Source organism: Panthera tigris, chromosome B1, assembly GCF_018350195.1.
Source record: "Panthera tigris isolate Pti1 chromosome B1, P.tigris_Pti1_mat1.1, whole genome shotgun sequence".
Taxonomy (NCBI): Eukaryota; Metazoa; Chordata; class Mammalia; order Carnivora; family Felidae; genus Panthera; species Panthera tigris.
In genome coordinates, this window is record NC_056663.1 from 31,910,250 (window position 1) to 31,926,707 (window position 16,458).

Sequence of the window (16,458 nt, forward strand, 5' to 3'; positions counted from 1 at the left end):
TTCTTCACAAATACGCACGCAGATTCAAGCCCCGAGAATGAATATGCCTCCGGCAGGCTGCAAAAATCTGCACCTAGAGGCGGGATCCACGAAGGCTTCGCGCTCCCGCGGCCGGACTGAGCGGGCGCATCCCAACCTGCAGGGTCGGATCACTAGCCTTCACTGCAGGATTTGGGGCCCCCAGCCGACGCACGCACACGGAGTTTGGACAAGGACGCAGCGTCCACAGCTTTCTGTCCCCTTTCACCTCCCGGACTCCCGGCAACGCCGAGCGTGGCGCGCGCCGCCGGAGGACGTCGGCCCGGCCTGCCCAGCGCCGGCCAATCCCGAGCGTCCATGCAAATGAGGCTCCTTATCGGGCCGCGGCTCCGCCTCCCGCGACCGCGGCCGTAGTAACCCATTCATGGGGCCCGCGCGCGGCTGCAGCCCGGCTCCGCGGTGCTCGCAGCCACCGCCTCCTCTCGGCTCCGGGTCTTCCCCTTCCTTTTACAACTGATCCTGTTGGGGATTTTTTTTTTTTTTCTAAATTCGAGCGGTGGGGAGGAGCAGGGAGGGGGGGGGACCAGGAGGAAGGGGAGAGATTAGGCAGCCATCAATCTCCCGTTTCTCCCAGAACAGGTGATGCTTCTAAATTGTGATCACTTTCTGGAGGCAGCGCTGCCGCTGGAAGGATGCGAGAGACCTAGGACGGAGGGCCTCAGGCGGCAGATCTGAACTTGCGGAGGATAAAACCCAAACTTTAACTACATCAGTCCGCACCTCACGCGCGAAGCAAAGGACGGGTTATCTCCCCCCACCCCTCCCCTCCAGAGAGACTCAAACTTCGGCTCTTGATCCCTTTTCTTGGATTGCTTTTGGAGGACACCGTTTGGTGACAGCGTTGGGAACAGTAGGGACAGTGTTGTAACTCGTATTTTTAAAGCGACAGTAGACGAGACTTTTTAAATGTTTGGGATTCAAGATACTTTAGGAAGAGGACCAGCTCTGAAAGACAAATCGCTGGGTGCCGAGATGGATTCCGTCAGGTCCTGGGTCCGGAATGTCGGCGTGGTGGACGCCAATGTCGCGGCGCAGAGGTAACGATATGGCCTCACAGTTATTACGTTCTTAAGTCTTTCCCTCCTTCGCTTTCTCTCTCTCACCGTCTCTCTGTGTGTCCCCTCCCTCTTCCCCCATCTGTCGCCCTCGCCCCACGCGCTGGGGCTCGACCCAGGGCAGGCAGGTCGCTGCAGTCAGGGGGACACTTACCCCCTAGCCAACACTCAAGTTTCCGAACTGCCTGGGTCGTTTGTGTTTCTCCCCCATTCCTTCCCCCACACACCACTCTTTGGGAGGAAAAATAGCAAAGTGGCATCCAACGCCTTGCAGCTCAGCCCCTAGTCCTGCGATGCCGGCCCGGAGCGGAGCGTGAGGACGCGAGCTGGCAGCCGCGGCCGCCGGAGGAGAGCCGGCTTCCCGGCGACTCCCGGGCTCCGCCACTCCGCGTGCAAGCGCCTCTCCTCCCGCAACTTGCCGGGTGATTCCTGGAGGCCGGAAGCCCCGCGGCCAGATGGCGGCGGCGGCGGCGACGCGAGGAGTGGGAGAGGCCGGAGCCGCTGCTGGGAAGGCAAAGCGGCTGGGAGCTCCGGGAGGAGGGGGTGCAGGCTGGAGGTCCAGGCGCAGAGATAAAAACAGTGGACTAGACGCACGGAGGCGGGGGTGAGGGGAGAGAAGAGATTAAAAAGAAAAGACGAAGGAGTAGCAGTGGAAAGAGCCGCAGAAGAAACGCGAGGAGATGGGCCGCAAACGCAGGGATCACCAGCTTTTAGTTTTGCTAGTTGCTGAAGTTGACTTTATTTCTAAGCGTCCGCCTGCTGAGATAGTAAACGCCTTGTCTAGGATGACACTCCACGAAGACATCCTGGTCCCCTTCCCTCATCAGCACTACTGAGCTGGGATTTGTGGTCTGCGCGTCCTTGTCTTGGAGAGACAGCCTCCTTCCCCCAACCCCAAAGTGCTCTCGAACTTCTTCCCACGACTCCAGCCTTCCTATCCGTTCTCCTAGCCATCTCCCTCTAAGTCCTAACGTCACGCAGAGAAATAACTCCTTTCCCAGGCCAGCCGTGTCTCCAGGTGTCCCGGGTAGAGCGAACCAGCCTCCACCCTTGGAGGAGAGGAGACCGCGGCTGGCGGCGGTTGCCTCCCTTCTGCCCGAGCCCCAGGCACGCCAGTATCCCCAAGGCAGACAGCATAAGGCGGCGACGGCTTTCCGCAGCCGTCTGGGTACTCTCTGGGCTCAACCGGGAGAAATTAGGCAGCTTCTCAGAGAAGGCTCCGAGGCGCATTTCCTTAGCCAAGCACCTTAAAGACACCTTCCCTACTTTCCTCCTTTCCCCAGATCAAATAATTGTGAAACTTGGAATAGGCACCCCGAGTGGCGGGTTCTAGCCAAAATTTTACACCATTCAAAAGAGTGAAAGTGCTCGCGCCCCAGGGTAGAAGGCCCAGCGATACCGGCGCCGCGGGGCAGCACTGGCCATCTGCGCGCTCGCCTGGGCCCTGAGACTTCTGTTAAATGTGATCTGGCGGCTAGTTTGTCCCCGGCCGCGACGGGTCTGCAGGGAGGTGTGCGCGCACACTCAAAACGCTCGAGGGCGCCTCCCGGGTCCTCCAACATGGGTTTCGCGGTCAGCGGGTTTGGCTGGCGCCGCAGGGAGATGCAGCTTAAGCGGGGATCCCTCTGGCCCCAGGCGAGGACGCTCTCTGCCTCTTAATAACATTTTGGCTGCTTCAAGCGCAGCAGTTCTGGGGGCGGGGTCCCCAGTATCACGTTGTCGGCAGTGGCCCTCCATCCCAGGTCCCAGGGATTCCGCTCTGCCACTGTCCGGGGCGCAACTTTTCGGAAGAGCGAGGGAAGCCGGAGGTGAGGCCTCTCCCTGTAGGGCCAAGGCTTGGGCTCTGGGTTTCTCGCCCGCCCCCAAGGCGTTCCCAGCCACGAACTTTTGGAGAGAGCAAGGAGGGCGTAGCGGGCAGTAGCTCTAGGACAGGACAGAGTCACTTCTTCAAAAGTAAGGAGGCATTTATTGCTCTAACCCGGGGTCCTAGTTCCAAATCCTGATCCAGCCGGCGGCACCACCTGAGGGTGAAGATAGGGGCGGCCCTGCGGGATAGAACTTGGGCCGCCTCCTTGGGGGACCGCTTTGAGCCTAGGCCCGCACCCGAGATCCTTTGGGCTCCACTAAAGGCCGGACCGTGAGCTGCCAGGCGCTGGGACGCCCGGAGGCTGGAACAGCGGGCGTGGCAGTGGACAGGGCGTCGGCTCCGACAACCGACCCCTGTGGCCGCGGCGACTACTCTAAGGAGTCCGTTCTTCTTAAACCGAACTGAAAAAAGATCTGAAGGGCCCAGAGCTCTGGACCTGGGACCGGAACCCTTGACCCTCCTCCGCGGTGCTTGTGTGGGACGTTGGTAACATTGTGTCTTTCTCTTCTTCCCTCTGCCCGGTGGCCCCCTCGGTGTCTCTTCCTGCGCAGCGGAGTCGCCCTGTCCCGGGCCCACTTTGAGAAGCAGCCTCCCTCCAACTTGAGGAAATCCAACTTCTTTCACTTCGTTCTGGCGCTTTATGACAGGCAGGGGCAGCCGGTGGAGATCGAGCGCACAGCCTTCGTAGATTTTGTGGAGAACGACAAAGTAAGCGGAGGTCCCCCCTCTTCTCACGGCCTAATAACTACCACCTTGCAGAGCACTAAAGATTCCATCTGTCACTCGCGACACTTTTCCACTCACATCATCAGGGATGATAAATCGAGGCTTCTGGCCCAAGCCTCTAAATCAGTCGATTTCCCGGCGCCTCCTCCAGACTCGCTCCCGCACCACACGCTGCGGGGGGCGCTGGCGGCTCTGTGCACCCAGCCTCGGGGTCAATCGTAGAGCCTGGTCCTGGACTGGCCGCGGAGTAAACGCCCTTCAGACTAGAGCATGCCCTTCTCCGGATTATTTATTATTTTGCACCTGCCAGCGCCGGCAGAGTGGGGAGCTGCTAGGTGCAAACCCAGAGCTCAGTCTTGGCCCGCTTTCCCCAATGAACCTTCTCTCCCACTCTCCCTCTTGAGCGCAGTGCCTGCTCCCGACCCAGGCTTGGTCAGGATTTGATCCCAGATGAAACGGACGTGTGAGAAAAGGAAAGTCTCTTGCCCTCTCTGGGCCTCAGTCTCCTCAGCTCTACAATGCGAGCTTTAGGGAAGGGGCTTCCGGAGGGCCCTCTCGAACCTGGCCCTGGGTCCCTGAGCTTGTGGCCCCAGAAGCTCCAGTCTTGGCGGGATGGAGCCGGGATGCTGCCGTTCCAAATGACAGACCTGTATCTTTCGGCCGAGAGAAGCCTTGGAGCTTCTTAAGGACCGAGAGATCCGGAGGGGCTGCCTGTTTGAGGCAGCTTTGGCCGCAGAGTCCGATGGTGGCGGCTCCGGAGGCAAACTTCTGGGGACATTTTTGAGGGGGAGGGACAGAGGCGTTGGAGAGCATCAAGTGGTCCGAGCTATAGTAAGTTTCAAGGGTTGGCAGGCCGAAGACGCTCCTGCCCTTTGACCTGGGGCTGGGCAGGGGGTTGTTCAAAGCTGCAGGGCGAGTGCGAGAAAGGCGGCGGGAGGCGGTGTGGGGCGCGCTCTCCAGTCTGTCCTTTGGGTGGGGGGTGCTGGAAGGCAAAGGGGCTCGAACGCTGCCTGTCTTTTCAGGAACAAGGCAACGAGAAGACCAACAACGGCACCCACTACAAGTTACAGCTCCTCTACAGCAATGGTGAGCGCCCAGCGCCGGCGGCCGCGCCCGCACGTGTAACCGGCGAGGAGGGCAGCTGACCTTGCCGCCGTCGCTGGCTGGCGGCCTCCAGGCCTGGGGTGGGCAGGGCTGCGGGAGGCTCGGTCAGGGGCAGGGGACGGGCGGGGGGCCTTTGCCCCCTGGACGGCTCAGCCCGCCGGCTAGCCAGCAGCCCGGAGCCTGGAGTGGCTGCCTGGGCCTCTGCCCCCACGGCGGGGACGGGTTTGGGGTGCGGGGGAGGGGCTCCTCGGCCCTGACTTCGTGCCCGCCCCCTCCCCCCGCAGGCGTCCGCACCGAGCAGGACCTGTACGTCAGGCTCATCGACTCGGTCACCAAGCAGGTAAGTCGGAGGTCCACTCGGCTCCTCTTCTTCCCGCGCCCCCGTCCCCCCTCGTCTGTCCCTGACCTCTGCTCACCCCCCGCGGTTTCCAGGGTCAGACTTCACTTGCCTCTCCACGTCGAATAGCAAGAACCTGTCCAACCTGGAGAACAATTTTTTTTTTCTTCTCTCTCCCCCTTGTCCTGTTTCTTTCTGGCCGGGGGGTGGGGGGCGGGTGGGGGCAGGGGAGCAAAAGAGCGAAGAGAGAATTGTTGAGAGATCGCGCCCCCCCCCCTTTGCAGAAAATATGTTTTCACTAGGGCCAACTTCGCTACTCTATTATTATTGTCGCCTGAATTAACCGGGCCACAACTCAGGTTCTGTGCTAACTCCTAATGAAGTAGTGGGCAGAGAGGGGACAAAAACCCACCCCACAATTCTGTGCTTGCTCTGAAGTCTCCTTTCCTTTGTCTCTCCTTTGCCCTCCTATCTTCCCTCCCTGCCCCCCGACTCCTCTGCAGCCCATAGCTTACGAGGGACAAAATAAGAATCCGGAAATGTGCCGAGTTCTCCTGACGCACGAAGTGATGTGCAGGTAAGTCGCTTTTTCCTGCGGGCTTTGCTGGAAAGCGGGGCAGGTGAGCCTCGCTGGCCGCGCTCCCGTGAGCCCCCGGCATTGCCTTTCAGCAATGATGGCTGGGAGGGAGGGAGGCCTTACCCCGGGGCCGATCCGCTAGAACTTCCCCTTAAAGGTCAGATTCTTAGAGCATATCCGTTAGGACGCTAAAAGGAAACCCACAACCACTCAGGATTTCACCGCCCTGGCATCTCGGGAGTCTCCTCCGTTACGTGGAAAGTCTCTGTAGCCCAGCGGTCGGTGGCAGCGCGGGGAGGGGGCGGGCAGCCCCCCGGCCGAATTTGGGGTCGTGAACTTTGCCTGAACCGGTCTCCACCCGAGGTCCGCACCGCTAGGTTCCCGCCTGTCGGGCCCGCTCTGGGTAGATTTCCAGGAGGGGCCACTTGTGGCATACCGAGTCAAAGCACTGGAAAACCTTGCAGTCCCGGAGAGGGACCACCCGAGGGTGGAGACCCCCATCCCCAACCGCTGAGGCACCTGTCTGTGATGCGGAAGGGTTTCCTTCCTCCGGGGATGTGGCTTCTCCGAAGATTTCACGTGTCAGGGGAGTTTCTGAGGTCAGGAGAAACTACTGGGTAGGAAGAGCAGTCCGTTCTTAATTCTTCATCCTTTCAAACAACCGTTTGGGTAGTGGGGAACTCAGAGCACGCGAGAGAGGGTATAAAAAGGAAACTCTTGAAAGAGGTGGTTATTTTATTGTAAAAATGTAAGCGTTGATTCCATACGTGTTTTTCTTTCTCCAAAATCCCTGACTGGGGAGAAAGCCTCAGTTCTTCCTTACTCTGACTGCTCCTGCTACGGTGAATGTCTACCAGCTCCAGACTTGCTAGTTTTGGGTAATTGCAGGCCATCTGATTTAGCTTGGACTGTTTTATGGGCAGCTCCTAGCAGCCCCGGCTCCCTCCCAACCCAGTCAGAAAGAAACCATAACAATCAGCCATGTTTGTTTTGGTTTTGACCAAGTATTAGGAAAAACAAACTTTGCCAAATGCAAAGTTCAATTCTGCCAGGGGCCTCAGCCGAGGGGAATAGAGCTTCCCTGCCTGAGTAGCCGGGCGAGGTGATGGGTGATGGAGTAAGCGGATAGCCACTCCATGATCCCAGGGCCCCTGATAGATTCGTTCAGAAAGAAAATACAATTCCAAGATGAACTTGCGTGTAATACCTAGATTAAATAGTCAGAACACTTTGATTTAGTTGGCTAATTGAAGGGAGTTTTTTTTTTTTTATCCCTCTTTATACTTTTAAATGTCTTTGTTTGGAGAGATTATCTTCTTAAAAGAAAAGAAAACAAACCCCCAAACTGGCCCATTGTCTGACGAATTACACCTATCACTTTAAATAACACTCGCACGCCCCATCCAGCTGTAGTTAAGGCTGACATTTTTATTTTTAAGCCCAATCAAATCCTCCTCATTTTATGCTGTCTAAGTAGCAGCATCAATTTTTAAAGCCTCTAGTTTAGTCTGCATTAGTAACACAATATAAAAATTTAATGTACTGTAACTTCTCCGCATTTGAGACCAGGGAAGACGCTCTGCTATTTTCTTCCCCAAACTAGAATTTAAAACACATATTAATTATGGGTAAATAAATGATCCATTGGATGGGCACTGTGCATGGAGTGTGCATGTGTGTGTGCACGCGTGTGTGTTTTGGGAGATCACTGGGATGATGGCAAATGTTGGATGTATCCAGAGGGGAAGATCTCAATTTGTCAGTCAGAGCTGGTTGATTCTCCAGGAAGGGAAAAAAGTTCTTTCTCCCACATTTTCAAGGCAAGTGCTAGCAGTCAGTGATAGAGGGATGTTCTCAGAGATTACTGCTCATGCTTAGTTCCATCTGCATGGTGTTCTTGGGCATACCTGGGAATTTCCCTGAATGGTTTCTGTAATCCTTAGGAAAAAAAAAAAAAAAAGAGCTCATAAATTGATGTTTAGCTTTTGGAGGGGAACAAAATAAATCTCTTTAGGAATAACTTTTTCTCTCTTCCCCAATTGTCTCTGCTCCCCTCTTCCCTGCTTTAGTTCATTTTGCCAATTATTAGCAAGGAGAAATCTAGTTGTTATGTCGCTGCCAGCCACCCCTGTGCCCTCAATGCTCAGAGGGTTAAAAGATATTATAATTTGAACAGAAGTCGTCTCAAGGCCTACAGCTGGCTAATAACAGAGTTGTATTGAGCGCGAGCAAACCCCACAGCTGTGACTTTTCGCCACAAGGCGCAGGCTAGACAGGGCCCTAATCAGATGGGCCAGCCGGGCAGTGGGGCCAGTGTCTTTATCGGCCAGATGGTGTGAATTTAGACACTTTTGTTATGCAATCGCAGGGAGGAGTTGGGGAGAAGAAAACAAAACAAAAGCCACCATGCTGTGCGCTTATTTGAGTTTGAAATTAGAGACAGATTTTTGAAAGTTGAGGGTTGAATTTTAAAAACGATTTTGGAGGGGAAAGGGCACATTCGCTTGTCTCCAGCAGGAGTTTGACTGACTGGACACCCTGTGTCCGTGGCTGGGGCTTTTTTTTTTTTTTTCTTCTCCAGCCATCCCTCATCCCCCTTCTTTCTTCCTTTCTGAAAAATGCAGGTAAGATTCAGGATTGGGATGCAGTTTTCCATATTCCCCCAGCCTCGTCCCCATGGTTTTTTTTTTTTTTTTGTCTCTTTCCCTCTCTAAAGACTCTGTGAGGAGATGCGGAAGGGCAGAGTCCTGTAGGCAAATTGAGAGGATTTCAGGTAAAAGGTTCTCTGAATCAGAATCAGAATAAAATAAACCAAACCCAGCCAAAGTGAGGAGGGGAGGACCAACCTTCATTTTCATTCATTAGGGAAAAAGCACTTCTGAGCCTCTCCATGGTAGTTAGGGACACAGTCAACGTGATGCCAAGTTCAGTTTCCTCTTCTTTGTTTATTTTTCCCCTTCCTTTCCTGTTTCACAGTCTTGTTCGGTTTTTAGAAACACCAGGAACTTCAGACCTAGAGAATTGCTTATTAGAAAATAACCCTATAAAGCCTTTTAACTAAAGTAGCTGAACCTGAAGTTGGTTGCACAGGCTTTGTCTATACAGCAAAGGGAGGGGAGAATGGAGTTTGTTATCTGAGTAATTCAGGGTCCCAGTCCTCCACATCCACCATCCACATATCTGGTCTCAGAGCAGTTGTTTCGAGACCGACTGTGGGTTCACGAATGTCTCCTACTTCCCACTTCCCTTTGCTTATGTTGATATTATTGGCATGAGGACGGAATGTCATTTAAGAAACCAGATTTGAAAAAAAAAAAATAGTGAGGACATCTTGATGAGACATTTTCTTTAAAAAAAAAAAAGAAAGAAAGAAAGAAAAAGAGTTAGTTCTGTCTAACCCAGAGAAATTTTAAGAAGGGTTCAAAGGGAGCAAACACAGTACACTCCTATTATCAATTAATTAATTAATTTCAAAAAAAAATTTTTTTTTCATGTTTATTTATTTTTGAGAGAGAGAGAGCATGCGCAAGTATGAGTGGGGGAGGGGCAGAGAGCGAGGGAGACACAGAATCTGAAACAGGCTCCAGGCTCCAAGCTGCCAGCACAGAGCCCGACGCGGGGCTCGAACCCACGAACCATGAGATCATGACCTGAGCTGAAGTCGGTCACCCAATTGACTGAGCCACCCATGCGCCCCAACTCCTATTATTTTTATACCTTTACTATTTCAGTCCAGCTGCCAAGTGAGTGTCTTCTCCATCTTTTTTTGCCCTATGAACATTAGAGATTATGCTTAAAGACGTTACTGTTGGAAAATGGAAGATTGGGTCCTAAAGTTCCTCTGCATTTTTCTTCGTGCATCGGCTCCTTCCCTGATGAGATTCCCCACATTGTGTCACACTGGCCCCAGGCTTGCATTTTTACCTGTTTTTCTTTTCCTTCAGAGAAAATCCCCACGGAAAGCAGCTGAATTCGGCCGAGCACTCTTGCAAACTTACTCGGCCTCTTCAGAATCATTCCTTCTCAAACTAGACACAGTGGCACATCCCAACAGTGTGTGCTCTTGTAATTAAATTGTACCCAGCATCGTACACATAATTTGGGTCATGTTGACATGCTGGTGATGTCAAAGGGGAGTCTAGCTAGAAGGTCTTTAGGTAACAAGCATGTATGGGCTTTTGAAATTGTGTTGCTGAGGAGGAAAAGGTTTGCCTGAACTGCAAAGGTATTCTGCTGACATGAGCAATGGAAACAGAAGAGGAGGGAGACGGAAATGGGTGGTGATAGGGAGTTGGGAGGAGAGACAAGGGCTTTGGGACCTAGGAAAGCAGCTGGCCGGCATTTTTATTGGTGTTAATCTTGCGATGGATTGAAATCTTAAAAGTTAAGACCTAATATAATTTCAAAGGCAAAATATTATTTCAGAAAGCCCCCAGTGGCAAACTCTGGTATTTAGGGAAGTGGAGACCATTTCTCTTTTACTTCCTGCTAATTTGATTAAGTTTCTTAAAAGCTCCTAGCGATCATTTGGTGGAACTTGTTTAGCATCTCTCAAGTATATTTTGCTTTTTGAGAATGCTGGAGTTGGTTCGCCGTGTAATCCATGCACACATCCCTGCAAGGAGGGAAGAGGAACTTTAAAAGTTTTAAAAATTCTTCTTTATTTGTTTGTTTGTACTTCTGTGGCGGACCAGCGAGGGCAAATGGACGGAGAAGAGACAGAAAGCAAATCTGTGTCTGGGCCGGTATAAGGCTTCGGTATCGCTGCCACATGGCTTCCCTCTTACTCTGTCGTCACCTCCAAAGGGTGCTTGGGGATCTCGCTGCCTCACAGGCTTTGTAAACCTAGAAGGGACTCTGGAGATAATCAGTCCAATATTAAAAAAAAAAAAAATTTTTTTTTTTTTACCATTTATTCATTTTTGAGAGACAGAGAGAGACAGAGCATGGGTGGAGAGGGGCAGAGAGAGAGAGAGAGAGAGAGAATCAGAAGCAGGCTCCAGGCTCTGAGCCGTCAGCACACAGCCCCACATGGGGCTTGAACTCACGGACCACAAGAGCATGACCTGAGCTGAAGTCGGATGCTTAACTGACCGAGCCACCCAGGCGCCTCAATCTAGTCCAATATTTTAATTTTATATATGAGGATGGCAAAGCCCAGGCGGGTTAAACAGATTTGACGAAACTCACGCAGCTGCTTAGTGACAGCATTGAGTTGGACGCCAGAGCCCTGATTCTCACTTGGGCAATCTTCCTATGGTGTTGCTTCACTCTTCAACAGATCGGGGGAAGGCAGTGCTTACATATACTTTGCTAATGTTTATGAGGCATATTCTCGCACCAGTGTGGGTGGTAATATTTTTTTTTTCTATGCCCTGCAAGCCTACATCCATAAGCAACTACCATTGATGGTAGACCATGTGCTTGGATGAGCCAAGAGGTATTCAGAAGTCTGCAGTGGCAGCCATGTGGGGAGGTGATTTTTTCAGTGCTTCCCCACCACCCAGCTTCCTTTGCCCTTCTCACATCTGTCTAGGTCTTTCACGCGGACACCTTTGGAAGGGAGCATTTTGTTCTCTGCTCAGGTTTGACGGGGTCCCGCTTATCTGTCGTAATTGCCGTCGGGCCTCATCTTTCTCTCTCCCTCCCAGCTAATTCCACAGGTGGTTTTTGAGGCCCTACCAGGTACTCTGCTAGGAGGAGGCCCTGGGAGGTGGAGTTTTCAAGATGGCGCTTAACGCATCAAGTCCCATTTCTGTTCTGGACTTGGCGAAAATTATTGGAGATATCATTTCATAGCTCCCTGCCTCATTTTCTCCCCTATTTCACAATGTATACCATGGTTCTGGTCTTCTCCCGTCACCTTTAGAAAATGATAGAGATGAATAAATAAATAAATAAATGTTTATAAAGTACACAGAGTTCTCTGGAAAGATTACACAAATAAGGTTGATAAGTCCAGGCAGCTACTTGGGGGTCTATTTTGTCCGTGCTCCTTCCCCTTCTGTCTTCAAATATTTATTGAGACAAAAAGATCTAAAATACACCATCATAAAATCATTCAACATGGGTCTATAAGATGTGACCTTATAGATTTAAAAGTCCAATGCCCGTGGCTCAGAATACAAATATGGTTCCTGAGAAAGTTGTGATTTGCTGAGAATTACCCAGTCATAAGCCACAGAGTATTTGAAGGAGTATCTTTGGGCTTCAGGTCCAGCATTGTTTTGAAACATGGCCATAAACTCTGCGCTCGAGCCTCTGAACGCTAAGAGGCTACCTAGGACGTATGTATTTTTGTGAATGTTTCTATGCTGTATGCTCATTGTATCTTCCTGATTTTAACAATTTTCTTTTACTCTTTTGGTTCCTTCCCAATCTACAGTCGATGTTGCGAGAAGAAAAGTTGTGGAAACCGAAATGAGACTCCTTCAGACCCTGTCATCATCGACAGGTAGGGGGCAAAAGTGATTAAAACGATCATTTCTGGTTTCTCTCCTTTATGAACCTCGACGCTGAGTATCGATCACTTGGGATTTGCCATAAGGTTGGTTTCATGTTATCTTCAAGGCAGAGCTAGTCCAACATGTGTTCTCTTGTTCTGGTTGGCGTTTCTTGGAAGAAGTCAGAACCTTCCTTTTTGAACATGTGTCTCTAAATCTATGCTGGGATTCTTTTCCAGGTGCAGTGATGTCAACCTAATAAGGAGTGTGTGGATATTAAAGGATGGCAAAGGAGGCCAGCTCTCCTATTTGGCAGAGCTGGGTCTCACTAAGTTTCTTGGAAGAGGCAGTGTACCCCGAGTTAAGCGTCATCCCCTTTGTCATTCTCCGCGATGACTGTTGGGTTGAAGACTATCAGTTTAGATTACAGTTTAGGGGATTATGACAAACTCTCTCTTGCATCGAGGGAGATTCCTTTCTACCACAGAGCATTGCATTCTGGGTCTTCTGTTCTATTCAGAGTGGGAAAGATTCTCTGGGACAAGATGCTAATTCATTGAAATGTGATTTAGGCATCCTCAGCTGTCTGTTTTTGTGATTGGAAACAGAACTTACAAACCAACGAAGAAATACCAAATTAACTTCCAGCAATCATGTAATTTTTAAGAAATCCCATATTCCCACCCCTAATTTTTTCTCTTTCGTTAAAAAACGGAATAATTCCCTATTGCTTTTTTCTTTGGGTTTTCGTGTTTCTAGCCAGGTCCTGAAATGGATTGGAGAGACCACAGTCTCCAAAGTTGTTATTCCAATATCCCAATGAATTCTCAGTTGGGAGAATGGAACCTCTGGCATTCTTCCCAGAAAGCCAGCTTGGTTTCTTTGTGGAAAGTATAGCATAGCCCTAGGAACGGGGAGGCTGGAATCCTGATCCTGTCCTCGCCTCTGACCTTGGACAAAGCACTCAGCAGCTCTGTTCTTCCACGGTACGATCGGAGGGTACTGGCTGCCGCTGTAGGTTTCAGGAGGCTCCTGAAATGTCCGTGGCGGTTCTGCAGACTTCTCTGAGGTGCTTGGAAGAGGATGAGAACCAAATGTAAAATGTCTGTTGGATATGCAGGGTGCTTTTGCCATCGTAGGAGGCTCACGGGGGACCAATTTTAGAGAGCTGTTTGGAATTCCGTTGTTGTTTTTTTTGTTTTTCTGAAAGTGCATAGAAGCTTACAATGCAGGGGTTGTAAGAACTCTCTGGGGTCAGCCATCTCCCTCATCTGATAGACGGAAGGCTGACCCGGGAATGGTGACGTGACTTGCCCACGATTGCACGGCTGGGTGGAGCAGAGCTGGCTCCAGAACACAGTTGTCTGTCCCTCTCGGCTCGTGCTCCTCTCACTGCCACAGCCTGCCTCTCCCAAGCACTGTCTGTCCTGACTTATGTGAGTTGGATGTGTTGATCGCACGTGGCCCCATTTCCCAACTTCCCAGGATGCCCTCAGGATCCTCTGGGGGGATTCGAAGCACGTGAGAACAGCTAGATGCAGACCCAGTCCTTTCCAGAATGCACGCTGACCTCACTAATCTTCAACTCCCCTCCCCACACTTTGGCTCCCCTTTGAAGAAGGTCTTCCGACCTCATGACTATGGCATCTTTTCTTGGAATAAGGTCCCCACAAATCAGCTTTAAAGATGGTTGCCAACCCATACATCCTAACCTGCACCTTCCATCTCATAAGCACACATCCTAATGACTGCACTTAGCAGTTCTTACTTTAAGAACCCGCATTCGACTTGCACCCGCGGATAGAGCCTGACATATCTACGTTTTAATCCTATGTAATACGCATGGCACCCGTACAAAAGAAAGTCTTTTAGCATCTACAGAGGGAGAAGATTTTCAAATTAGGTGCTTTCATTGTTTGTGCTAGAATGTCTTAAATTCGTCTTCGAAGGTGGAAATTGTATCTTGGCTGCATATTATAGAGCTTTATGGGACGATGGCATTTACTTTTTACTATCCTGTGCACAATAAAACAGCCCAGTGATATCTCTGCATCACTTGAAATATGTGTTACTTTTGAAATGTTGCGCAGCTACACACGGAGACATACCAAAGGGTGCTGTAAATTGGCCATCATCAGGTTTTTAGAGAACCCGTTTTATTGTAAACAGATGCATTTATTCTGCTTACTCATTGCAGGGCTTTTGTTTGGAGATATTGCCCTTGTCTTATTACTTCTGAATGTCTTTTGGGCTTACCCTCGCCTCCTTCCCTTCCCTGTGGATGTAAAAGGAGGTGAAGTCAGGTTTCCATTTGTGGGAGGTGGGATGGGTGGTTTGTGTCATTCGGGGGTTTGGTTGAGTTCTGCATCCCGTCCCTGTGTTCAACGTCTGCCAACTTGGAAATGTTGAGATCCCCCACGAGCAGCAAACGGGTGCAAAGTAGTCTATTTTGGATTTCCTCTGAGTAAATATAGAACTCTCTTCTCTGCCCTTGTTCCTATAATGCCAACTAATTATCTCCTCCCCCTGCTCGCTCATCTAACCAGATGCAGTTAATTTACACTGTCTCTCTTTGAGTTTTCTCACACAACAGGCACGCTCCACTTTGGCTCTGGGGAGCCTGCTTATTCCCTTGGAATTGTGCATGTTCGGGGGGGGGGGGATGGGGAGCCTCAAGGGTGGTTCCCAAACTTTTCACCACAAAAGACCCCTTCGATCATTTTCCTTGGCCGGCCCAGCGTTTTGTCAGATTTTGCCTGCTGGACTGCAATCGACAAGTAACCAACCATTCAGCTGTAAACTCCATTTTTATTAATCAAAGACGTACAATGGAATGGGAAGGAAGAATCTCATTCCAGAAATGCCCTTGATCTCATCAATGGCCAGTCAGAGTTTTGGATGGGGACAAGACAAGCAGTGTTATCACACTGACTCGATAGGCTTCCAGCTCAAACGCCAAACAACTTGACTTTTCATTTAGCCCCTGTGACCACATCTTGGGCAGATATTCAGTTTCCAATAGGCTGCTTAAAAGATGAAAGATAGCTTTTACTACCATGTGGCCCCTTCATTGAAAATCATCGGATTTTATAATAGGGTGCCCGCCCGCCCACCCCCCCATCAGAGATGTAGTTCTCTAGGTCCTCAGACTTAGCCCCAGATTAGGATTTGTTTTTTTCCTACTAAATTACTCTCTGCCTTGATTTCTCTAGAAACATAAATTTAATTTTTATTTTCAGCTGTCTTTTCAGCATGCTTTTGTGAATTCTTGGGCAGCCCCACCCCTCTCCAAAAAGCCAGGCCAATGCACAGCCCAGCAGGACTTGCTGCTGAATCACAGGCCTCCAGTAGAGCCTTCCTTCTGTGTACAAATGTGTGCGTGTCTAGAGTGGCAGTAAAGCTGATTAATTTTTAGTGTAAAAATCCAAAGTTCCTGTATGAAAGAAGAAGAAAAAAAAAAAAAAACACCAAAACCGGAACAGACCAAACCAACAATGAAACCATAATCCTTACTTTGGTCTTCGGCCTAAATCTTGTCTATAAAGATCTGTGTGTGGTAAATAAAAATAAAAAGTCTCAAGCCGATTTACATTTTGTGGTTTCAGAGCTAATTCAGAGCTTGTTTTTTCTGGGCTGTATTCTTCTCAGACTCTCTTCTCCGTCTGGAAACTTCTTCTGAGTATCTGCGGAATCTCTGGGGCTCAGGGATAATCTGGTGGTCCGTGGGAAGATCTCTTTAGGGACAGTTTCACTGATGTAGGAGAGTGACAAAAGAGTCCTTAAAGTACCAGTTCTTGTAGCCCATAAAAAGTCAGATGGGTAGAGAGGGCTAACGTTCTTTTTGCATCTTTGTAGGCTGTCTGTGCCCATGTGCATACTGGTATGGTATTTTCTATTAGAAGGGCAGATCAGCCTATGTCTCATACGCTAAATATCCCAAGAGCTTCTGTCTTGGGACATTGGTTTCCATATTTCTGAGCTGTTTCCTGGAGGGCCATTTTAAATGTTGATGTAGTTTTGTTTACTTTCTTTTTCAAGAAGCCCGACAAACAACAGAATGAACCTTATTCAAAAGGTTTACTTAAAAGTATCTCATGGGTGGGTTTTCCTGATGGTATCTTCCCTTTGTTTTAAATAAATTTTTAATTGTGGAAAAATGCACGCAACATAAACTTGACCGTCGTAACCATTTTTAAGTGTACAGTTCAGTGGTTTAGGTCGTTCACATTATTGAGCGGTGAGAGCCACCGCAGAGATCTTTTCACCTTGCAAAACTGTGACCGTCCGTTCTCCCCCACCCGCAGCAGCCG

The 16,458-nt window shown here is 50.2% G+C and overlaps 1 protein-coding gene across 8 annotated transcripts in view; it reads left to right on the forward strand.

The window, feature by feature from the left end:
• Positions 1–945: 945 nt before the first annotated feature.
• Positions 946–16,458, forward strand: part of EBF2 (EBF transcription factor 2) — a 191,220-nt gene continuing 175,707 nt past the window's right edge. For 7 of the 8 annotated variants that reach the window (XM_042983190.1, XM_042983193.1, XM_042983189.1 and 4 more), the window contains exons 1-6: positions 946–1,076; positions 3,513–3,669; positions 4,710–4,773; positions 5,076–5,131; positions 5,632–5,705; positions 12,091–12,159. In XM_042983190.1, the coding sequence (XP_042839124.1) occupies positions 946–1,076; positions 3,513–3,669; positions 4,710–4,773; positions 5,076–5,131; positions 5,632–5,705; positions 12,091–12,159 (551 nt within the window). The remainder of the gene's footprint in view (positions 1,077–3,512; positions 3,670–4,709; positions 4,774–5,075; positions 5,132–5,631; positions 5,706–12,090; positions 12,160–16,458) is intronic. The other variant, XM_042983192.1, reaches the window with a different exon arrangement.